At 39.9% G+C, this 19,684-nt stretch overlaps 3 protein-coding genes across 3 annotated transcripts; 1 reads left to right on the top strand and 2 right to left on the bottom strand.

Moving 5' to 3' along the window:
- Positions 1-7,456: 7,456 nt before the first annotated feature.
- Positions 7,457-10,758, top strand: LOC141648549 (S-adenosyl-L-methionine:benzoic acid/salicylic acid carboxyl methyltransferase 3-like). Its single transcript, XM_074457274.1, has 5 exons — positions 7,457-7,545; positions 8,688-8,829; positions 8,923-9,327; positions 9,707-9,967; positions 10,082-10,758. The coding sequence occupies exons 2-5, from the start codon at positions 8,710-8,712 to the stop codon at positions 10,424-10,426; spliced, it is 1,131 nt and encodes a 376-aa protein (XP_074313375.1). The 5' UTR covers positions 7,457-7,545; positions 8,688-8,709; the 3' UTR covers positions 10,427-10,758.
- Positions 10,759-10,813: 55 nt separating this feature from the next.
- On the bottom strand, positions 10,814-13,243 carry LOC141648550 (putative jasmonic acid carboxyl methyltransferase 2). Its single transcript, XM_074457275.1, has 4 exons — positions 12,902-13,243; positions 12,110-12,514; positions 11,490-11,750; positions 10,814-11,387 (listed from the first exon to the last, which is right to left on the bottom strand). The coding sequence occupies exons 1-4, from the start codon at positions 12,974-12,976 to the stop codon at positions 11,043-11,045; spliced, it is 1,086 nt and encodes a 361-aa protein (XP_074313376.1). The 5' UTR covers positions 12,977-13,243; the 3' UTR covers positions 10,814-11,042.
- A 581-nt stretch (positions 13,244-13,824) lies between these two features.
- LOC141649992 (putative methyltransferase TCM_000168) lies at positions 13,825-15,610 on the bottom strand. The gene is made up of 2 exons (XM_074458655.1): positions 15,047-15,610; positions 13,825-14,715 (listed from the first exon to the last, which is right to left on the bottom strand). Exons 1-2 carry the CDS (start codon positions 15,395-15,397, stop codon positions 14,443-14,445), a joined length of 624 nt encoding a protein of 207 aa, XP_074314756.1. The 5' UTR covers positions 15,398-15,610; the 3' UTR covers positions 13,825-14,442.
- Between the last annotated feature and the right edge of the window lie 4,074 nt (positions 15,611-19,684).

Below are 19,684 nucleotides of genomic sequence, written 5' to 3'. Positions count from 1 at the left end.
TGTCGCAGTACCTGCCAAAACCACGGCGACCGTAAGAAAGGTGATTTGGGAGAACGTCATAACTCGTTTTGGGTTACCCCAAGTCATGGTATTTGACCACGGCCGAGAGTTTTGGAGTGACATGGTAATGAACTTGCTAGAAGAACTCGGTATCAAGTTTGCATACTCCTCCGTCTGCCACCCTCAGATCAACGGGCAAAGGAGGCAAATTAATAAAACAATCCTAAACGGGCTGAAAAAGAAGGTTGAAGATCTAAAGGGAAGGTGGGTGATGAACTACCCGGCGTCCTGTGGTCCCTTAGAACCACGGAGAAAGAAGCAACGGGATACATCCATTCCACCTTGTCTATGGGTCCAAGCCGTCCCTACCAATTGAAGCATCGGTGCCGACGTTCGAACGCAAACCTTTAACCTGGGCGAAAATGAGGAAGGCCTGAAAGCCTCCCTAGACCTGGTCGAAGAAAGTCGAGACACGGCACGGCTCAACTCAAATTTTACCAAAACAGAATGAGAAGAGCCTACAACCGAAGGGTCCACAAAAGGGACTTAAGAGTAGGAGATCTAGTCCTAAGAAAGTCGGCCGCCACCAACAAAGGAAACATTCATGGCAAAATGACGGCCAACTGGGAAGGACCCTACAAAGTGGTTGAAGAAATGAGGCTGGGTACATACCGGCTGACAGACATGGAGGGAGTGCCTCTAATGAGCCACTGGAACACCGACAATCTTAGAAAATACTTCGTATAGCGGCGGAGGTGTCCGAGACCGTTGTGGGTACCCCAACGCTTGATTATATCTAAGGAAGAATGTTCCGAGTTTTCTATCAAAATGAAGTGTCCCTCCCATAGTCATACCAAGATATTTACAACAGCAGTCAAAACGTAAACTCGATCATCTCGGCCAAAGCCGGGGGTGACGAGGGAAACGCGACTTGCCACACAAAAGTTGATCCAACATGCTTAGGAACGTATAAGTACGGTTGAGAAACGCAAATCGGACGCCTCGGCCAGGCCGAGAGTGAAAGAGGAAGCGATCAACACGTCTACAGATACGAACGCTGTCGCGCCGTAACCCCGATTGCCTCGGCCAGACCGAGAGTGACGGGGACACAATGACCGATACGCTAACATGTTCACAGCGGCGGTTGGGAAACGCAAATCTGACCGCCTCGGGCGGTGAAGGAAGCGACCGACACGCCAACATGTTTAAAAACGTTAAGTACAGTTGAGATACGCATTCTAACTGCCTCGGCCAAGCCGAAGGTAGAAACGAAAAAAAAAGCGCTCAATTAATAACGTAAGAAGACAACTCAGATGAAAAAGAGATAAAGACCTCGGCCAAGCCGTAGGCAAAATAAACCAACTCTTATTAAAAATGTTCACAGGTGATACAAAGAAAGAAGTCGACGGCCGTCCCCATAGGGATAGCCTAAACACTACCTACCAAAGTTTACAAAAAAGAAGGAACAACAAAAGGGTACAGACATAAAGACATGAAGTGCCAAAAGATGGTAGGGAGGAAAGGCTCAATAGTTGGCCCCCGAACAGCTAAAGCTATCCGAGATGCCGGGTGAATCTGGTGACGACCGCCCGTCTCCCTATGCCTGTTGCTGCTCGCCACCGGCGACATCAGCAGCATCGTCTTCAGTGGGCGACCCAGAAGCCGACTTGGCGCCGGCCTTCGGCCACCTGCTTTGCCCTCTCGGCTTCCTCCATGGCCGCCTTCACCTTTTCATCACGGGCCGCCTTCTCCGCAGCCTCCTCGGTCCTTCTTCGCCTCGCCTCCCGCAGCCTTTGCCTCCGCAGCAGCCCACCTTATCATCAAGCAAATTGCTCAAATTTTTGCCACGGGAAAGAGCCGTCGGAAAGAGCTCTCGATTACTTCCCCGGCAGCGGCTTCTTCGGCCTGGTCCCGTGATTGGGCGCACATGTTAGGGATGACGTCGGTTTGGAGCGTCTCAATGTCCTTCTCCCTCCGGTCGAGGATGGCCCTCGTGTTCCGATGCGCCTTCGACTGAGCCAGATACAGAGACTTCCATTCTTCCCTCTTCTTAACAAAGAAAGTCGAAAGCAGGTGAAACTTGGCGAGTTCCTCCCGCAGCTTAGCGGCGTCAGCCTCCGCAGCCTCAACCTTGGCCCTCTCGGCTAGGACCGCCTTCTCAGCATCCTCCCTGAGCTTTCGCTCAGCGAGGAAGTCATTTCTGGCGGCCTGGAAGTCCTTTTTCGCCTTCTCGACCTCTTGCTTAGAAGCATCAAGCTCAAGCCTAAGCCGTTCAAGCGCAGGAGCCCCCTCAGCCATGACCTTCTCTTGCTCCATAATGTGAGCACCGCCACGTCGCCCCACTTCGCCAAAGATCTTCCTAATTTGGGCGGGGAAGGCTTCGGGAGGAGGAGACGACGGCGGCATTCTTATCACCCGTCTGCGCGCAGCCGCTTCTCTAATCGCCATTCGAGGGACCGGTGAGATCGGCGGTTGATCTACAAAAAATTCGGATAAAGCATCCATGTCAACATTCATGGACATACCAGAGAGCCCGTCATCGAACGCCTAATGAACCAAATAAATCGAGCCACAAAGTTTAGATCTGTACTAGGCTTGGCCTTCTTGGTTGGAGGACCCATTTCTTTGCCGGCCTCGGTAGCGAGCGATGCAATGGCAGACAGACGCCTCTCTTTTCTTACGTAGAAGAGGAGATTCCTCTGCAACGGTGACCTCCTCATCGACATAAACAACGACCACCACCTCCTCCTTTTGGACTGCAGGGATTGAAGGTTGAACTGAAGTTGACGCCGTCGCCGCCGTAGACGTTGCTTTTGGCTTTCGGCGCGGCACGTTACCGGCGATCTTCCTCTGAGCCGCCCCCGCATCCAAAACCTTCAACTGCTGATCCATGAGTTCGTTGGGGGCCGGTCTGCGATCACGTGCCGCGGCCTTAGGGTGCAACTCAACAACTCTCCTGTTCTTGTCAAGTCCCAACCTCTCGAGGACGTCAACAGACAGTTCCGGGCCAAAGCGGTCTGCAAAGGAAACGAAGCAAGAGATAAGTAAAAGAAATAAATCAAAGTTCAAAAACAGAAACATTAAAAGCAGAGATGGGCCTCACACCGACCCCACTCACCCTGTTCGAGGGCCGGTATGAGGCCGACGTGGCAGAGCAGCTCATCCTGAAGAATGATCTGCGTCGGGGGCATCCATCCCTTCGGCGTCCCATCCTTCTCAGCCTCAAACAGCTTCATTGCCCGCCTTTCATCCTCATTGAGATGGACCCTAAAGGCGTCCATCTTAAGCTTATTCCGGGAGACATATTTCTCACGCTCCCCCCGACTCTTACACAAAGAAATTGACACGGTCTTTGGAATGACCGGGCAAAGGATAATCCTCCGGAACCTCGACGTATACCCACCGCGCCTTCCAGTCCTTGCAGGAAGTAAGCTTAGAGACGGTGATATAACTCGGCTCAGTCTGTATGCTATACCACCCCGTGCTACCTTGGACGTTCTGTCGAAGGTGATGAAGCCGGCGGAAGAGGTTCACCGTTGGGGCCTCCCCCTTAAACTGACATAGCCACACAAAGCCAACAATCGTCCTAATGGCCAACGGATGCGGATGTGCCACGGGACGTTCATTGCTTTAATTATGGCGCAACGTATGCATTCGAGGAAACCGGAGCCCATACTCCGTGTGTCCGATGTATACGCCGATACAACCCGGGGAGGGCAACAGACGACCGACCCTCTTTAGGAATAAAAATCCTATACTCCTGCTGAAGGAGAAATGATGTTCGAAAAGTTCGTAACTGAAACAATCGCGAACTTGTTCGTCCCAAGCACGATCGGACCGATCTTACAGCGTCCGCGTGATCCAAGAGATGCGGCCTCTCCTCATTGGAATGAGTCCTTTCCTCATCATCACCATCATCATCAACATCATCACCGTCATCATCACCATCATCATCATCCTCGAAACCCTCCGGAAATTTGGGATCAACCTCGGGAGAAGGAGACCTAGGGCCCCTGACCTTATCGGGATGGCGGCCGCTGCCTCCTCTTCATCATCGGCGCGACGGGAACCCCCCGACGCAGGATTACTAGGTCCGGCATCAGCAGAAGACATGACAACGAATATTTAACAAGAAAAAGATTGAAGAATTTGTTTGATTACCTTGGAAGGAAATGTTACACCGAGTAACGCTTCGAGAAATTAGAAAGAGAAAGGAACTCACGAAAGAAAAACTAAACGAGAGGAAATTTTTTGAAAATGAAATTTGGAAGGCCAAAATGAGGGGCTAATCGCCCTATTTATAGAGCAAAGCCCACTCAATCCGACCAATCGAGCAAAGCCCGAAGCGTCAACCAATCAACGCCGAGCCACGTGTCAAGCATGCAGCCATGGAATGTCAATCGACAAACAGTTACAAAACTTCTTCAACACGCTCCTTGACAGAATGTCAATCGACATATCTTCTTCAACACGATCCTTGGTATCTACTTGCCAAACGGCTCGCTGTTCAACCAAGCTTGGCAAAGACCGGTGGGGCAATCAAAAGCACACGGCACTCACAACCTCGGTCTCGGCCCGCGCCATTTTCTTTTCCACATTTGATGCCCTTTACACATCCATGTGGAGGGGGATACTGGTGCGGCCCGAGCAAACCAAGCCGAGGAAGAAGAAGCCGGGAAGAAATTTCAACTTGCGCGCAGAATACGCTCAACACTCATCGAAGGTCCATACCACGGCATAGACTACGCTGGGGGCAAATTGATGGGGCATATTCTGCACCCGCTGACCGAGTCAACATGTTGAGCAAGGTCAAAGATATCCACAGCAAGTCAACACCTTGGACAACCCTAACCGACGCGCAGCTGTCCGGCTGTCACTTGGGTCCCTACTGGGCAACTAGCTACCGGGGCGATCCGCGTACTCATGCCCAAGACCCCTCGGCATGGAGTCAACCAGGTCCGCCGGCCTGCCATTGGTCCCTCGGCCGAGGGTAGAACAGTCTTTCCACCTGCTCTGCCACTTGGCCACTTGGCCACTACGTGACAAAAGGTGAAAGTCTATAAATACTCCTCAACCCCCGTTGAGGAAAGGATCCGAAAATAATCAATTAAACACACTAATCTGGTATAAACTCCCTTATCTCTCTACAATATACTTTGTGCCAAATAACACGCAACTTAATCCCTTTAAGTTTACTGACTTGAGCGTCGGAGTGAGTTCGCTCGGTACCAAGCCGAGCCCTCAGTTTGTTCATTGTTTCAGGAGAGGCCGAAAGGAAGAGTCAAGCAAAGCCATTATTCTACAAGCTTACGTGGTAACAAATCTGCTCTGGAATTACACCCGGAACACAAACAATAAAATTTTATGAAAGCCATTTTCATACCAAATCTATAGATATAAGTTTCGTCTTTCTAATTTTCATAATTTTACCGATATTTATGGCCAAAGTTTTCGAAGTTTGACCTTCAAAAGGGAATGTTACCTTTGATGTGGATCAGGGAGGGAGTATTGAAATTCCAACCTTACCCTTTCATAACCTTCCACTTTACACTCTCCCTAACCACTTTTTAAAATAAATTTAAATTCGAAAGTTAAAAAGACGTTTTAAAAAAAAAAACTCAAAACTAGACGATTTTAAACGCGGCGACAACGTAATTAAACAAATAGTTTTGTTACGAGTATTTGCAACTTAATTAACAAATCCTTTTACTTCGTTTCACCAAAATAAGCTAACTTTTCAGGTAGTTTAACAAACTTTTTTTTTATATAAGAGCATATCTAATGTTTTAGCTTAAGGACTTGCTTACAATTTTGCCATTGGAGCTGTCCAAGTAGACTAGCTTTGCTTAATTTTTTTTTGAACTAGTAGCTCCATGAAGCTACTTGCTTAAATGGACCTACTAAATAAATGTAATCAATAGGAAAATATATAGTGGTTATATTAATAAATTTTTAAGTTTATGTTGAAAATGTGGAAATTGAATAAATAAATATAAAAGTGTGTTAAGTGGGTCCAATCAAGCTATTAGTAAGTTAGATATACCATTCAAGCTACGATTTGCTCCAATGGTTAAGCTAATTAATAGTAGCTTAATTGAACCCACTTAACACACCATCTATTTTTCTATTGGTTACATTCTTCTTGTAGGACCATTTGAGCTACTAGCTCCAAGTACTCTAACCAGTCACCTTATTAGTGATAGATGAACCAACTCAACCAAAACCTTAAGGTGATGGTTGAAGCCCAACTATTTTAAATATTTCTATTACGCTCCCTCACTCAAATGCCTGTCGGGCTTGAAGAGTGGTTAGTTGTGCACCGGCTCCCCCGTACCGTGTGCTGGGGTTCCACTTCGAGTTTTTGAGGGGTTTTGAGGTTGCCAGGATTCGAACTCGTGACCTTCGGTCACACTGGCTCTGATACCATGATAGATGAACCAACTCAATCAAAACCTTAAGGTGATGGTTGAGGCCCAACTATTATAAATATTTCTATTAATTAGTTTCTAGTTTTGAGCTAGCTTATTAACCACCCTTTCAGGTTACCTTTCAGGTTTCGGTGCGTTTTTCTTAAGACCATTGCTTTTGGTCTGAAATAAGACGGGTAATATGTCATCATTTTACAATAAAATGTTGTTGTTTTTTGATAACATGTTACCATTATTGTTCACATCATTTTCAGGGTAAAAAAAGACACCTCTAGTCATAATATTTTGTGAATTAATTGGTTACATTTTCTTAAAAAATGACAACATTTTATCCGTCTGACAAATAAGACTAAAAGTGTCCGTCTGAAACAAGAATTTGTGTTCAGGTTTTAGTTGGTTTTCCATTTTTTTAAGTACCTTTATTTTTAGCTCGTTTACCAAACAGAACCTTATTCCATTTAGTTCGGTCCACTCATATATTCGACCTATTCCAGACCAGACCAATGTTGTTATGGTCTGATCTTTGGTCCACTTTTTTTTCCATAGTTTCATCTTTGATCTACCTAATTTAGTTCAGTCCGGTCTGGTCTAGGATCGAGCCAATGAACATCCCCCATTCGTGGACAATAATTATAACACATAACTTGTTTGAAAATCTAACTCACAAATAATTTAAACACAAATTCTCAATTGTGACGGATATATCTGTTGCAAGTTTGCGATGGGTCATGTACTACTCATATGGGGTAGATATGATAAAAGCTGAATGCTTAGAGAATAATAATCTGCTTTGTCTTATCTACCCATATTGGTAATATTTATCCCGTCGCAAATTTGTGACGGGCATACGGAGACGTGTTTTAAATGAGAAGCTTCCATGATTATGTTGCATGGGCCATGGGGCCTCAAACAAGAAGAAAAGTCTGTAATGTTATGCTGCATGTTTTAACAATGTACGATGAATAGTAAATATGGCTCCTATATAATGGAGTCCTTCTTTTCATTTGGCAGAAGACAAAATAGTAAAGGCAAACAATTTATTGGGCTTTAGCAAGTTTTATTTGCTTTGGTATAAGGCCAGTCTCACGGTTTTTGTCAAACAAGGGATCGGATATAGGTAACATTTCAACCGGGTTTTAGTGTGTCAACCGGTTTAGTGTTTTTTCTCAAACAATATTATTGATGTTATTTAGTAATTGTGCTGAAGGTATACAATTAGTAGATTATACAACTGGTTGTATGTAGTTTATGTACAACCTTTTCAATGTTGTTGAGTTTTGTTATAAAGTTGTCGAGCTTTACTAACAAAATTGTCGAGTTACAATACAAAGTTATTGAGTTTAAGAGGAATAATTATTAAACTCAATCACTTTTTAAATTAGCTCAATAACTTATAAAATAGCTCGACAACTTTGTGTAAAGAACTCAACAACTTTGAGGCGGTTGTACAATGCTAATATACAACTGGTTGTAAGATAGTATTTGTGGAAGGTATACAGTGTACTAATTTCCCCTGGTTTACTTTTGACCCTATAGCTAGACTTGGCAAACAGATCGAGTCATGTCAGGTTTGTGCTTGTGTCACATGTAAAGGGGTCACAAACCCTCAAACCCAAACTCGACCCAATTGAATCTTGTGTCGTGTTCATGTCCACCCACCTAGATAAATGGGTCATCAAGGCCTCAATCCTAACCCGTAAATTTCGTGTCGGGTTCGTGTCGTGTTTTTGTGTCATGCCCATATTTGGAAATTTAAATTATATTTATGTATTGTAGAAATTAGGATTAAGGAAATTTAGGATTAATTTAATAACAGGTCTCTATGTCGGGTTCGTGTTTAGAGAGCTCAACCCAAACCCAACCCAATTAAATATCGTGTCGTGTCGAACCACTTACATAAATGAGTTATTAAGCCTTAACCCAAACCCATTAACTTCATGTCGGGTTCGTGTATGACATTTCTTCTAAAACTAACATAAGTACATAACTACGAGAAAAATGATTACGCATCTGAGGTAGTACCTCAGACTTTGTAGTTTTTGAGCATATACACATTTTTTCTGAGTATATTACCATTTATAAATATAGTTTTTGAGTAATATTATATTTTTTTAGTGTAATTTTTTAGTAAATGTGCTCAAAAACATTATATTAAAGTAGAACTCAAAAACTTTAAAATAAAACTCAGAAAATAAACAATAAGAGGTACTACCTCAAATGTATAGTCTATGAACTGACTAACTACCTTGTAAATTGTAGCATTAATCCTAGCATATACAACATGCAAGGCGATGCAAGCGTAGGAGAAAGGAAAAATACACAAGAAATGGAAGTCGAAAAGATTTTTCATATGAAGAAAGGCGTCGACCACACTAGCTATGCAAGAAACTCTCTATTGCAGGTCTACTACTCCGTCCTTCGTTATCTTACTGTATTTCTTCAATTATTTTACATTGCACCCTGAAATCTTAAACTTTTGGATGCTTTGTAACAGAGAACAGTATCATCACAGGCTGGACCGATAATTGTAGAAAGCGCAAGGAAAGTCTATGACACTTTAAGGCCAGAGTGCCTTATGATGGCCGAAATGGGTTGTTCTTCAGGACCAAATTCTTTGCTAGTAGTCTCGAAAATCATTGACGTAATTGACGAGGCTAGCCAGAGTATAAACTGTCAATGTCCTCAATTCGGAGTGTTCTTAAACGATCTACCCGGGAATGATTTCAATACCTTGTTTAACTTGCTTCCGAATTTCAACCAGGGCTTGCAAGAAGCTAAAGGAGGCGGTTTCAGACCTTGTTTTGTGTCGGGAATACCCAAGTCGTTTTATGGCCGAGTTTTTCCTGACAAATTTCTTCATTTTGTTCACTCATCATACAGTGTTCACTGGCTTTCTCAGGTAAACAAATGCGGGATTGGGTCATCAGGCTAGCGTTAAATTTTCAACCCAAGTAAAAGCGGGTTAGCAAGTTTGGGATGGATTAGTGGATTGGGCCTTTGTAATTTTCATAAAATGTTTTGTCCGTACCTGCTTATTTTGTGGGTTAGATGGGCTGGGTTAATGACGGGACGACCCATGAACAACTTTCCATTCTTAAAAGATGCATATATTAAAATCGAAAGTTGTTTTATTTTTTTGTGTCAAATTAAATGAGCAAAAAGGTACATAATAGGGGTAGTGGAACTAGAACCTCGGACTTATTGTACAAAATAAACGGGCACGTCTTAATTATTATGCCAAGATTTGTTCGGTGAAGTAATGTTAATTGAGATGACAGGTACCAAAAGGATTGGTGAGCGAAAATGGCGAAGCATTGAACAAGGGGAACATAGTCTTAGCAAAAACAAGTCCTCCAGAGATACACAAGGCATATTATGCACAATTTGAAAGTGATTTCACGTTGTTTTTAAGGTCACGTTCAAGGGAAATGGTCTCTGGTGGTGGCATGGTCGTGGTTCTCAATGGTAGCATCAAAAGTGATGACCCTGACTCGATGCTGGAGTTGGTTGGCCCTATCCTCCAAGATATGGTTTTAAAGGTGATTAATTAACTTGGCATTGATCTATTGTTGTAGACTTGTAGATCGACGAATATTAGATATAATATGAAAGACGAGTTAGAAAAGAAATTTAACCCTTCGAGTTATCAACAGGGTGTGATTGAGCAGGAAAAAGTGGACGAGTTCAACATGCCGTTCTATACTCCAACAGTCGAGGAGGTAAGAAAATTAGTCGAGGCTGAAGCATCCTTTGCTCTTAACAAACTTGAAACGTTTACAACTGACTGGAGCGTAGATACCTCTCAAACCCTCGAAACTCAAGCTAAGTTTGTATCCAAGACCATAAGAGCAGTGGCAGAACCTTTAATTACAACTGCATTTGGTCATGCTGTTATGGACGATTTGTTTCTATTATTTGAAGCACGTGTTAAGGAACGAATTGCTAAAAAAACAGGTGAATTCTTTAACATTGTGCTATCGGTGACCAAGAAAGACTGAAACTTCTTTCCTTTACTTTAAAAATTACAGTGTGTGTAATAAAAATCATATGGTAATCTATGTACTATTTATCGCGAGCTACAATATGTAATGCTGTTGTATTGTTGAATAAAGATCATATTATGTATAAAAAATAATTATTCATATCTGATTTGTTACTACTACTACTACTACTACTACTACATACTCAATTCCTCTCATAACGGTCTTCGTTCGATTCTTCGTGAAGATTTACTAGGAGCTGCTTTCCCTCGTTTAGTCCTACCTTAGTCTATTTGTATTTTTCGAGCCTTTTCCCCTCTTACGTGCCAAAAAAAAATATTCACTTTGAAACTTCATTATAAGTTCGCAAATATCTTCATCCGTAAAGCGTGTAAAAAGAGCATATGAGAATGTAAAATTCGATTAAGTCTGGATCATGTTGAATAAGATCCAAAAATAAATATGAGGTTCAACCTATATACATGTCAAATCCGGCTTTGAAGGGTCCAAAAATAAATATGAGGTTCAACCTATATATGAGGTTCTATAGAATCACATTTGCTTACAAATTCGGTTACATTATGATCTATCGATCTCTATATAGGATTATGGTTTACTCTTAAAGAAAAAAGTTTTACTCTTTCTTCGTCATTGATAGCACAATATTAAGGTTTTCACCTCTTTTTCGAGCAATTCGTTCCTTAACACGTATTTCGAACAATAGAAATAAATCATGAATGACTGCATGGGTAAATGTAGTTTCAAGCAAAGGTTCTACCACTGCTCTTATGGACTTAGCTACAAACTTGGCTTGAGTTTCGAGGTTTTGACTGGTATCTAGGCTCCAGTCCACTGTAAATGTTTCAAGTTTGTTGAGAGCAAATGATCCTTCAGTCTCGACTAGTTTTCTTACCTCCTCGACTGTTGGAGTATAGACGGGCATGTTGAACTTGTCCAGTTTTTCCTGTACAATCACACCCTGGTGATCATAACTCACAAGGGTTAATTTCTTTCTAAATTGTGATTTTCGAATATCAAGAATTTATCTACAACAGTAGATGCAAGTTAATTAATTAATTACCTCTAAAACCATGTCCTGGAGGGTAGAGCCAAGCAACTCCAGTATCGAGTCAGGTTCATCACTTTTCATGCTGCCATTGAGTACGATGACCATGCCACCAGCAGAGATCATTTCCCTTGAACGTGACCTTAGAAATAACGTAAAATCTCTTTTAAATTGTGCATAATATGCCTTGTGTATCTCCGGAGGGCTTGTTTTTGCTATGAATATGTTCCCCTTGTTCAATGCTTCTCCATTTTCGCTCATCAATCCCCTTGGTACCTGTCATCTCAATTAACATGAACTTCACCGAAGAAATCTTGGCCTAATGATTAAGATCACTCCCCTATTATGTGCCTTTTGGCTCAACCGACACCAAAAATAGTATTCTCTCTGTTCCGGTCAATTTTTGTCCTTTGGTTTTGGCATAAAGACCAAGGAAAGAGGAGGTACTAAATGACAAGTGAACCAAATTGAGTGTGAATGATCATATTGCTCATCAAATTCATTCTTTAAAATAGAAAGGACAACAATTGACTGAGAGAACTCAAAATAGAATAGGATAACAAATGACTGGGATAGAGGGAGTACTTCCTTTGTCCCAATTATACTTTGGTGACTTCAAAAGGGCTTTTGTTTACCTGAGAAAGCCAATGAACACTGTACGATGAGTGAACAAAATGAAGAAATTTGTCAGGGAAAACTCGTCCATAAAATGATTTAGGGATTCCTGATACAAAACAAGGTCCGCAACTGCTTCCTTTAGCTTCTTGTAAGTCCTGGTTTAAATTTGGAAGCAACTTAAACATGGCATTGAAATCGTTCCCGGGTAGATCGTTTAAGAACACTCCAAATTGAGGGCATTGGCGGTTTATACTCCGGCTAGCCTCATCAGTTGCGTTTATGATTCTCGATACTACTTGGAAAGCATTTGGTCCTGAAGAACAACCCATGTCGGCCATCATAAGGCATTCTGGCCTTAAGGTAATATAGACTTCCCTTATGCGTTCGTCGATTATCGGTCCTGCCCGTGTTATTACTGTTCTCTGTTACAAAGCAAAAGTTTGAGATGTCAGGGTGCAACAAGATAAGTCAAGTTCACTTCCGGGTTTAGTTTCTATAAGTTCAGTTCAGCTCTTATAAGTTTAGTTCAGCTCTTATAAGTAATTCAGAAAAGTTTAGTTCAATTCATACTCATTTTTCTATAAGTTCAGGTTCTAGAAGTTCAGTTCAGTTCAGGTTCTATAAGTTCAGTTCAGTTCAGCTCCTATAAGTTCAATTCAACTCTTAATAAGTTAAATTAAGTTAAGTTAAGTTCAACAAAATTAAGTACAAAAAATGGCCGCAATAATATTTGGATAGAAAATAGCATGTCTTTGTAATATGGATATTATATCTTATACAATATAATAAAGGAGGGAGGAGGGGTACACCTGCAATAGAGAGTTTTTTACATAGCTGGTGTGATCAACGCCTTTCTTCATGTGAAAAACCTTTTCAACTTCCATATCTTTAGTATCCCTCTTTTCTCCTACGTTTGCAGCGACTTGTAGCTTGTAAACCCGAGTTGAAACGTTACCTATATCCGACCCCTTATTCACTTGTTTGACAAGGATCTTGTACCAAAGCAAAGCTCACTAAAGCTTAATAAATTGTTTGCCGACACTCTTTTTTCTTTGGAAAATGTAAAGAAGGAATGACTTATTAATATTGTAGCAATCTTTACTATTCCTTGGGCATTATTAAAAATGCCATCCTTCTACATTATTGTATAGCTAATAAGTTATTGCTCATAACTCATAAGTCGTAATCAGCTCACATGTAAACAGGACATGGGGCCTGAGTCCTGACATTGCTCGTTGCTTGCCGGGGCTTTTAGTACAAAAGACAGGTTCATACAACAACCAAGTGGGTTTGGTGCAATGATTTTCCTTTACCATGAGGTCAGGTGTTCGATTACTGCTCATGGGAATGGAGCAAATTAAACACTTTGGCTACCTATTTACCTCTTCAAGAGCATCCACAGCGAGAGGATTATAAATGAGATTTAGTTTTAGAAAATGAGATGGCGCCACCCGGTGATGCTGAGATTCGGCACCACCGAGGATATAATCGTAAATTACATTTCTAAATTCACTTTTCTCCAATAAAATTTGAATTTTTAGACATTTACTAATTAGGGGTAGTTTAAGAATATAAATATATCCTTACAAAAAAAAAAACAAATTACCCGTGAATTATTATTCCAATCTTGTTGGCCGGCATTTGCTTGATTTTCTCTAACAAACTCTTTCTTTCTCTATCATTTTACTCTACATTTATTTACTTAACGACAATGATACAAAAGAACCAAAAACATACCAGACACTAAGTTAATGAAAAATTCATTTACAGTCCAATCAATCTGAGTGTATTGTTTAATGAAAACTACTATAAGAATCTAAATTAATGAAATGCTACAACAATTACTAAAAGCGGGATTACTTGCTTACATTTGTGATCTATCGATCTCTATACATGATACGACTTTGCCAAGACTTGTAAACGAAACAAGTTCTACTCTTTCTTGGTCACTGATAGTACAATGTTAACATATTCACCTTTCTTTACCGCTATTCGTTCCTTAATACGAGTTTCGAACAATAGAAACAAATCATCCATGACTGTAGGGCTAAATGTAGTCTCAAGCAAAGGTTCTGTCACCGCTCTTAAGGTCTTCGCTACAAACTTGGCTCTGGTTTCAAGGTTTTGCTCGGTATCTACGCTCCAATCAATTGTAAATGATTCAAGTTTGTTGAGAGCAAACGATCCTTCTTCCGTGACTAATTTTCTTACCTCCTCGACTGATGGAGAATAGACCGGCAAGTTGAACTTGTCCAGCTTTTCCTGATCAATCACACCCTGGTGCGTGATAACTCAAGGGTTATATTTTCGAATATCAAAATATATATCTTCTACAACAATGGATGCCAAGTTAATTAGTTACCTTTAAAACCATGTCCTGGAGGGTCGAGCCAAGTAACTCGTATATTGAGTCAGGGTTATCACTATTGAAGCTACCTTGGAGTACCAAGACCATACCACCTTGTGAGACCATTTCCTTTGAACGTAACTTTAAAAACAACGTAAAATCCTTCTTGAATTGAGCATAATATGCCTTGTGTATCTCTTCAGGGCTTGAATCCGCTATGTATATGTTTCCCTTGTTCAATGCTTCGCCATTTTCGCTCACCAATCCTCGTGGTACCTGTCATCTCAATTAACATTACTTTACCGAAGAGATCTTGACCTAATGTTTAAGACCCGTGTATTTTGTACACTAGGTTCGTCGAGCCTCTAATTCCACTCCCCCTATTATGTGTCTCTAATGATTTTAATGATTGGAAAGTTTTTGATAAGATTTAGGTACGACAGAACAATACGACTTTTATTATTGATAAACTTGTGTTATGATATGAATACATAAGACCGTATTTATAGTACTAACTCATACCTTAAGGTTTAACCCTAGATCTATAATATACTCACACAATATTTATCATATTGTGTTTTCTAATCTTACTCTGGATACCTTATTAGTTTTCATTTTGGTGACTTTTGTTTACCTGAGAAAGCCAATGAACACTGTATGAGGAGTGAACAAAATGAAGAAACTTGTCAGGAAAAACTCGTCTATAAAACGATTTGGGTATTCCCGACACAAAACAAGGTCCGAAACTGCTTCCTTTATCTTCTTCTAAGTCTTGCTTGAAAGCCGGGAGCAAGTTAAACAGGGCATTGAAATCGTTCCCAGGTAGATCGTTTAAAAACACTCCGAATTGAGGGCATTGACGGTTTATACTTCGACTAGCCTCATCAATTACGTCATTGATTTTTGAGACTACTAGCAAAGAATTTGGTCCTGAAGAACAACCCATGTCGGCCATCATAAGGCATTCCGGCTTTAAGGTAGTATAGACTTTCCTTATGCTTTCTTCAGTTACCGGCCATGCTTGTGTTGTTACTGTTCTCTGTTACAAAGCAAAAGCTTGAGATTCTAGGGCGCAAAAAGATTGATCTAGATCTTGTCGCGAAATAATCTAACTGTTAATTATTTGGTGAGACGGAGAAATGAGCAATGCTTTATTATTGTTGTACGTAGGTTGTTGATTTACGTAGTACACATTTTAGTATGTTGTTGTATTAGAAAAAAATGGAAAAAAATAGAGAGAAAAAGAAATGAAGAGGGTCCATAGTTCTACAGTTTATAGACTATACATCTGAGATAGTGCCTCTTATTGTTTATTTTTTGAGTTTTATTTTAAAGTTTTTGAATTCTGCTTTAGTATAAAGTTTTTGAGCACATTTACTAAAACATTACACTAAAAAAATATAATATTGCTCAAAAACTATATTTAAAAATGATAATATATTCGGAAAAAATGTGTATATGCTAAAAAACTACAAGGTCTAAGGTACTATCTCAGATGCGTAATCATTTTTCTCATAGTTCTATATTCAAATAAATCGTCACCCTTCTCGAACTATTATTTCCTATTTTTCTGACTTTTCGCCTAAAACTAGCTTTAATGTTGGGTGATGTTTTAAATTTCTAACCCAAATATATATAGTTTTTTTTTTTTTTTTTTTTTTTTTTTTTTTTTTTATTTTTTAGTATTGTGCTTATATAAAGTTATAAAATTGATACGGAGTACTTCATTAAGTGTTTATCAAGAAATTGATACTTGAAACTTGAAACTTATCCAGAGATCGAGTTGAGTAATATCTTTAATTTCACAAATTCTCATTATAGACGGACACTATCCGTCTATACGTATTGACAAATATTATTCCCCCTCACAAAATACCCATTTGCCATAAAGTGGGAAGCACATGGGGGTGTCTCACCTTGTCCCCCTACCCATTTTATTAGAGGTTTTTACCCATCTGTTCGCCCCACCCGTCTATACCAAGACCTATTGCTTTAATTTATGGTTTTGAGCTTTGTTAAGATAAAACTGTTGTACATATCATTTTCCGAAATTGCACTACTCTCTCTGTCCCGATCATCTGTTGTATAATTTTATTTTAGGGTGTCTGAGTCATTTGTTATCTAATAGGAATATTTATAATAGTTGGGCCTCAACCATCACCTTAAGATTTTGGTTTAATAGGAATATTTATAATAGTTGGGCCTCAACCATCACCTTAAAGGTGATGGTTGAGGCCCAACTATTCTAAATATTTTTTTTATTATTATCCTTTCTATTTTAAGAATGAATTTGATGAACAATTTGATCATTCATACTAAATATGGTCCCCTTCTAATTCCGTCCTCATGGGCCTCTTTAAGACTTGGACGGTTGGACCCTTGTCACCTTACCCACCAAACACTCCTAAGGGTCGGCCCTGTTGATTTTTGCACCAAAATCAAAGTATAACAATTGACTGAGACAGAGCGAGTATTTTATATAAAGAGTCGAACAAGTATAATAAAGCCTATAAAGGAGAGGGAGAGGAGGGGTAGATTACAGTAAGGATTGGAGTGACACACACATTGGGACACTAAATGGGACAGAGGATCCCCACTCGGTAGATTAGACCTGCAATAGAGAGTTCCTTGCATAGCTGGTGTGACCAACACCTCTCTTCATGTGAAAAACCTTTTCAATTTCTATTTCTTTAGTATCTTTCGTTTCTCCTATGTTTGCAACGACTGGCATGTTTGTATATGACGGGATTTTTGCTCTACAAGGTACAAGATAGTTGCGTTAGTTTTCGCAGTATTTTGGGAAATTAACGTCAATCTCCACTTGTAATTTGTTGGAAAATTAACATGAATCTCCTACAAGCAACAAGATACCTGTAAAAGGAAAATAAGTTGCAATAAGTAAATTGAGAAGGTATACAGGGTCAAAATCAGGGAATAGACGGATAGTGCTCCTCTCACAATATGCAAGTGACACTATTCATAGGGTGATCCATTTTTTTCTCATTTGCCCTCCCACTTACCTTATTGTGAGAGGAGCACTATCCGTCTTCAACTTGTGACGGATAGTGTTCGTTACAAGCAAGACGCTTTGACTTTCACAAGCAAGACGCTTTGCTAAACTTTCAACACAAATGGTAAATACTACCATCAGTAGTACACTAGTACTCCTAAAGTAAATCCTTACATTATTGTTTGAAGGACCCATTATACTGTTTAAAGACTGGAAACCGGTTGAAACGTTACCTATATCGGACCCGTTGTTTGACAAAAATAGTGAGATTGGTCTAAACTCTTTGATTATACTTTTTTGTATTCGGTAAATGTAAAGAAGAAATGAATCATTAATATAGGAGAAATCTTTACTATTTCTTGTGCATTCTTAAAACATGCACCAAAACAATTCTATCTACATTATTGTGATTGTTCAAACATCGTTTTGTGAGGCCCCATATAACACTGTTCTTGTCGTTTAGATAAGGAATTAATGGTCTGTAATTGAGTTGGATAAAAGGATAGTATTAAGAAAGTTTAGTACTAGTCTGTATATATTATCAAATTCAGACAGAGGCGAATGAATTTTGACAAACACTAAAAAAGTAAGGCCGAATTAATTTGACCATAAAAAAAGATTGATTGATACACTCTAAAATGATACTCCTCCATCCCATTATAGTTTACCTTTGATTAATCAACGAAAATTAGACAAGAGAGACAAGAGAAACAAATTAAATGAATGAAACGGAAGAAATAATAAGTAGGGCTGGTCAAACATAAGGCCCGCCCCGCTCCTCGGGTGACTTACGACCCAGCCTGGTACAGTCCAACCCGACCCGTACCCTATCTCGAGTTGATTTTGGGTCCAAAATAATAAACCCGGCCCAGACCCACCCTAGGCCTGCCTCTTGGATCACTTTTTGGGTCCAGAATAATAAACCCCACCCGTTTGACCACCCCTAATAATAAGTGACTATTAACCAAACCTAATTCGTAACCGACTCGAAATAGCATAAACCAATATAAGTGACAAATCGAAAGAAACCACTCCAAATCAAACTGAAACTGAAACTAAGGTCAACCTGAATAAAATCGACCGACTTAACCCGATTCGAAACAAAACCAATTGACCCGTCTACTAGATCTCGATAATAGTACTCGTAAGCTTAAAATCAGCTATTTCAAATGAATCAATATATCCTACTTTTAAGGATTGATCTCCAAACCTATTTGATAAGAGAGAGTTCATAACAAATGAAAAAAAAAAAAAAAAAAAAAAAGATCAATGAGTACTATTTCATGCCAATATATATTCATTGATCCCTCAAGGTTCGAACTCGAAACGAAATACAAAACATTTCAGACAGTTATGTGAGATTCACCTTTTCCACCTTTATTTATTTCCTGTTTACAAATACGAAAATGTTACATACATCATACTCTCAAGTCTCATCGGAGGATCGCTGAAGCTATTATGAAATTTATATAACAGTACAGCAGCATTATTATTATGTTACATATATAGCCGGATGCTGATTTTGCCGAGACTTTAAACGAAACAAATTTCACTCTTTCTTGGTCACTGATAGCACAATGTTAAGGTATTCACCTTTTTTTCGAGCAATTCTGTAGACTTAATTATATTGTATTGAGGACTGAATAAGAGGTGTACTATAAATATACTTCATGTACATATGTTATGAATAAGATCCTCATTTTATTTACCTCTGTTTCTCTCTCTATAACAAACTTTCCCTCACTATAACAAACACTCTGTTTTACTATCATACCAACAATGGAGATCAAGGTTCCATATGGTATCAGACGACAGGGATTGATCTTCTGTTGATGATTTCCGTCATTCTTTTCCGCATTTCTTGATCTTCAATTGCGTACGATTCTTTCTTCTTCATCGGCTTCGCATTTCTACTTCATCGATTGTTTTTCCCCAATTTTTTGACCTAGAATTTTTTCAATTGAATTCTTTTGTTCAATTTGATCAATTTTTCGCATCATTAGCCTTTCTTCTGTGCGAATTGCTTGAATTCTTCATTTCTTTCACAATGCCTGAAATTGTTACTGATTCAAACGATATTCCGATTACCTCGTCGCAATCTTCTGCTAGTTATGCGATTTATGATGATCCGTTGTATCTTTCTGCTACTGATCAACCAACTCTTAAGCTTCTTACTTACCTTTTCAATGGCAAGAATTATATTCGGTGGAAGCGCGATGTTTATCTTGCACTTAT

Source organism: Silene latifolia, chromosome 3 (genome assembly GCF_048544455.1).
Source record: "Silene latifolia isolate original U9 population chromosome 3, ASM4854445v1, whole genome shotgun sequence".
Taxonomy (NCBI): Eukaryota; Viridiplantae; Streptophyta; class Magnoliopsida; order Caryophyllales; family Caryophyllaceae; genus Silene; species Silene latifolia.
This window is presented reverse-complemented; position numbering and strand designations above follow the sequence as displayed.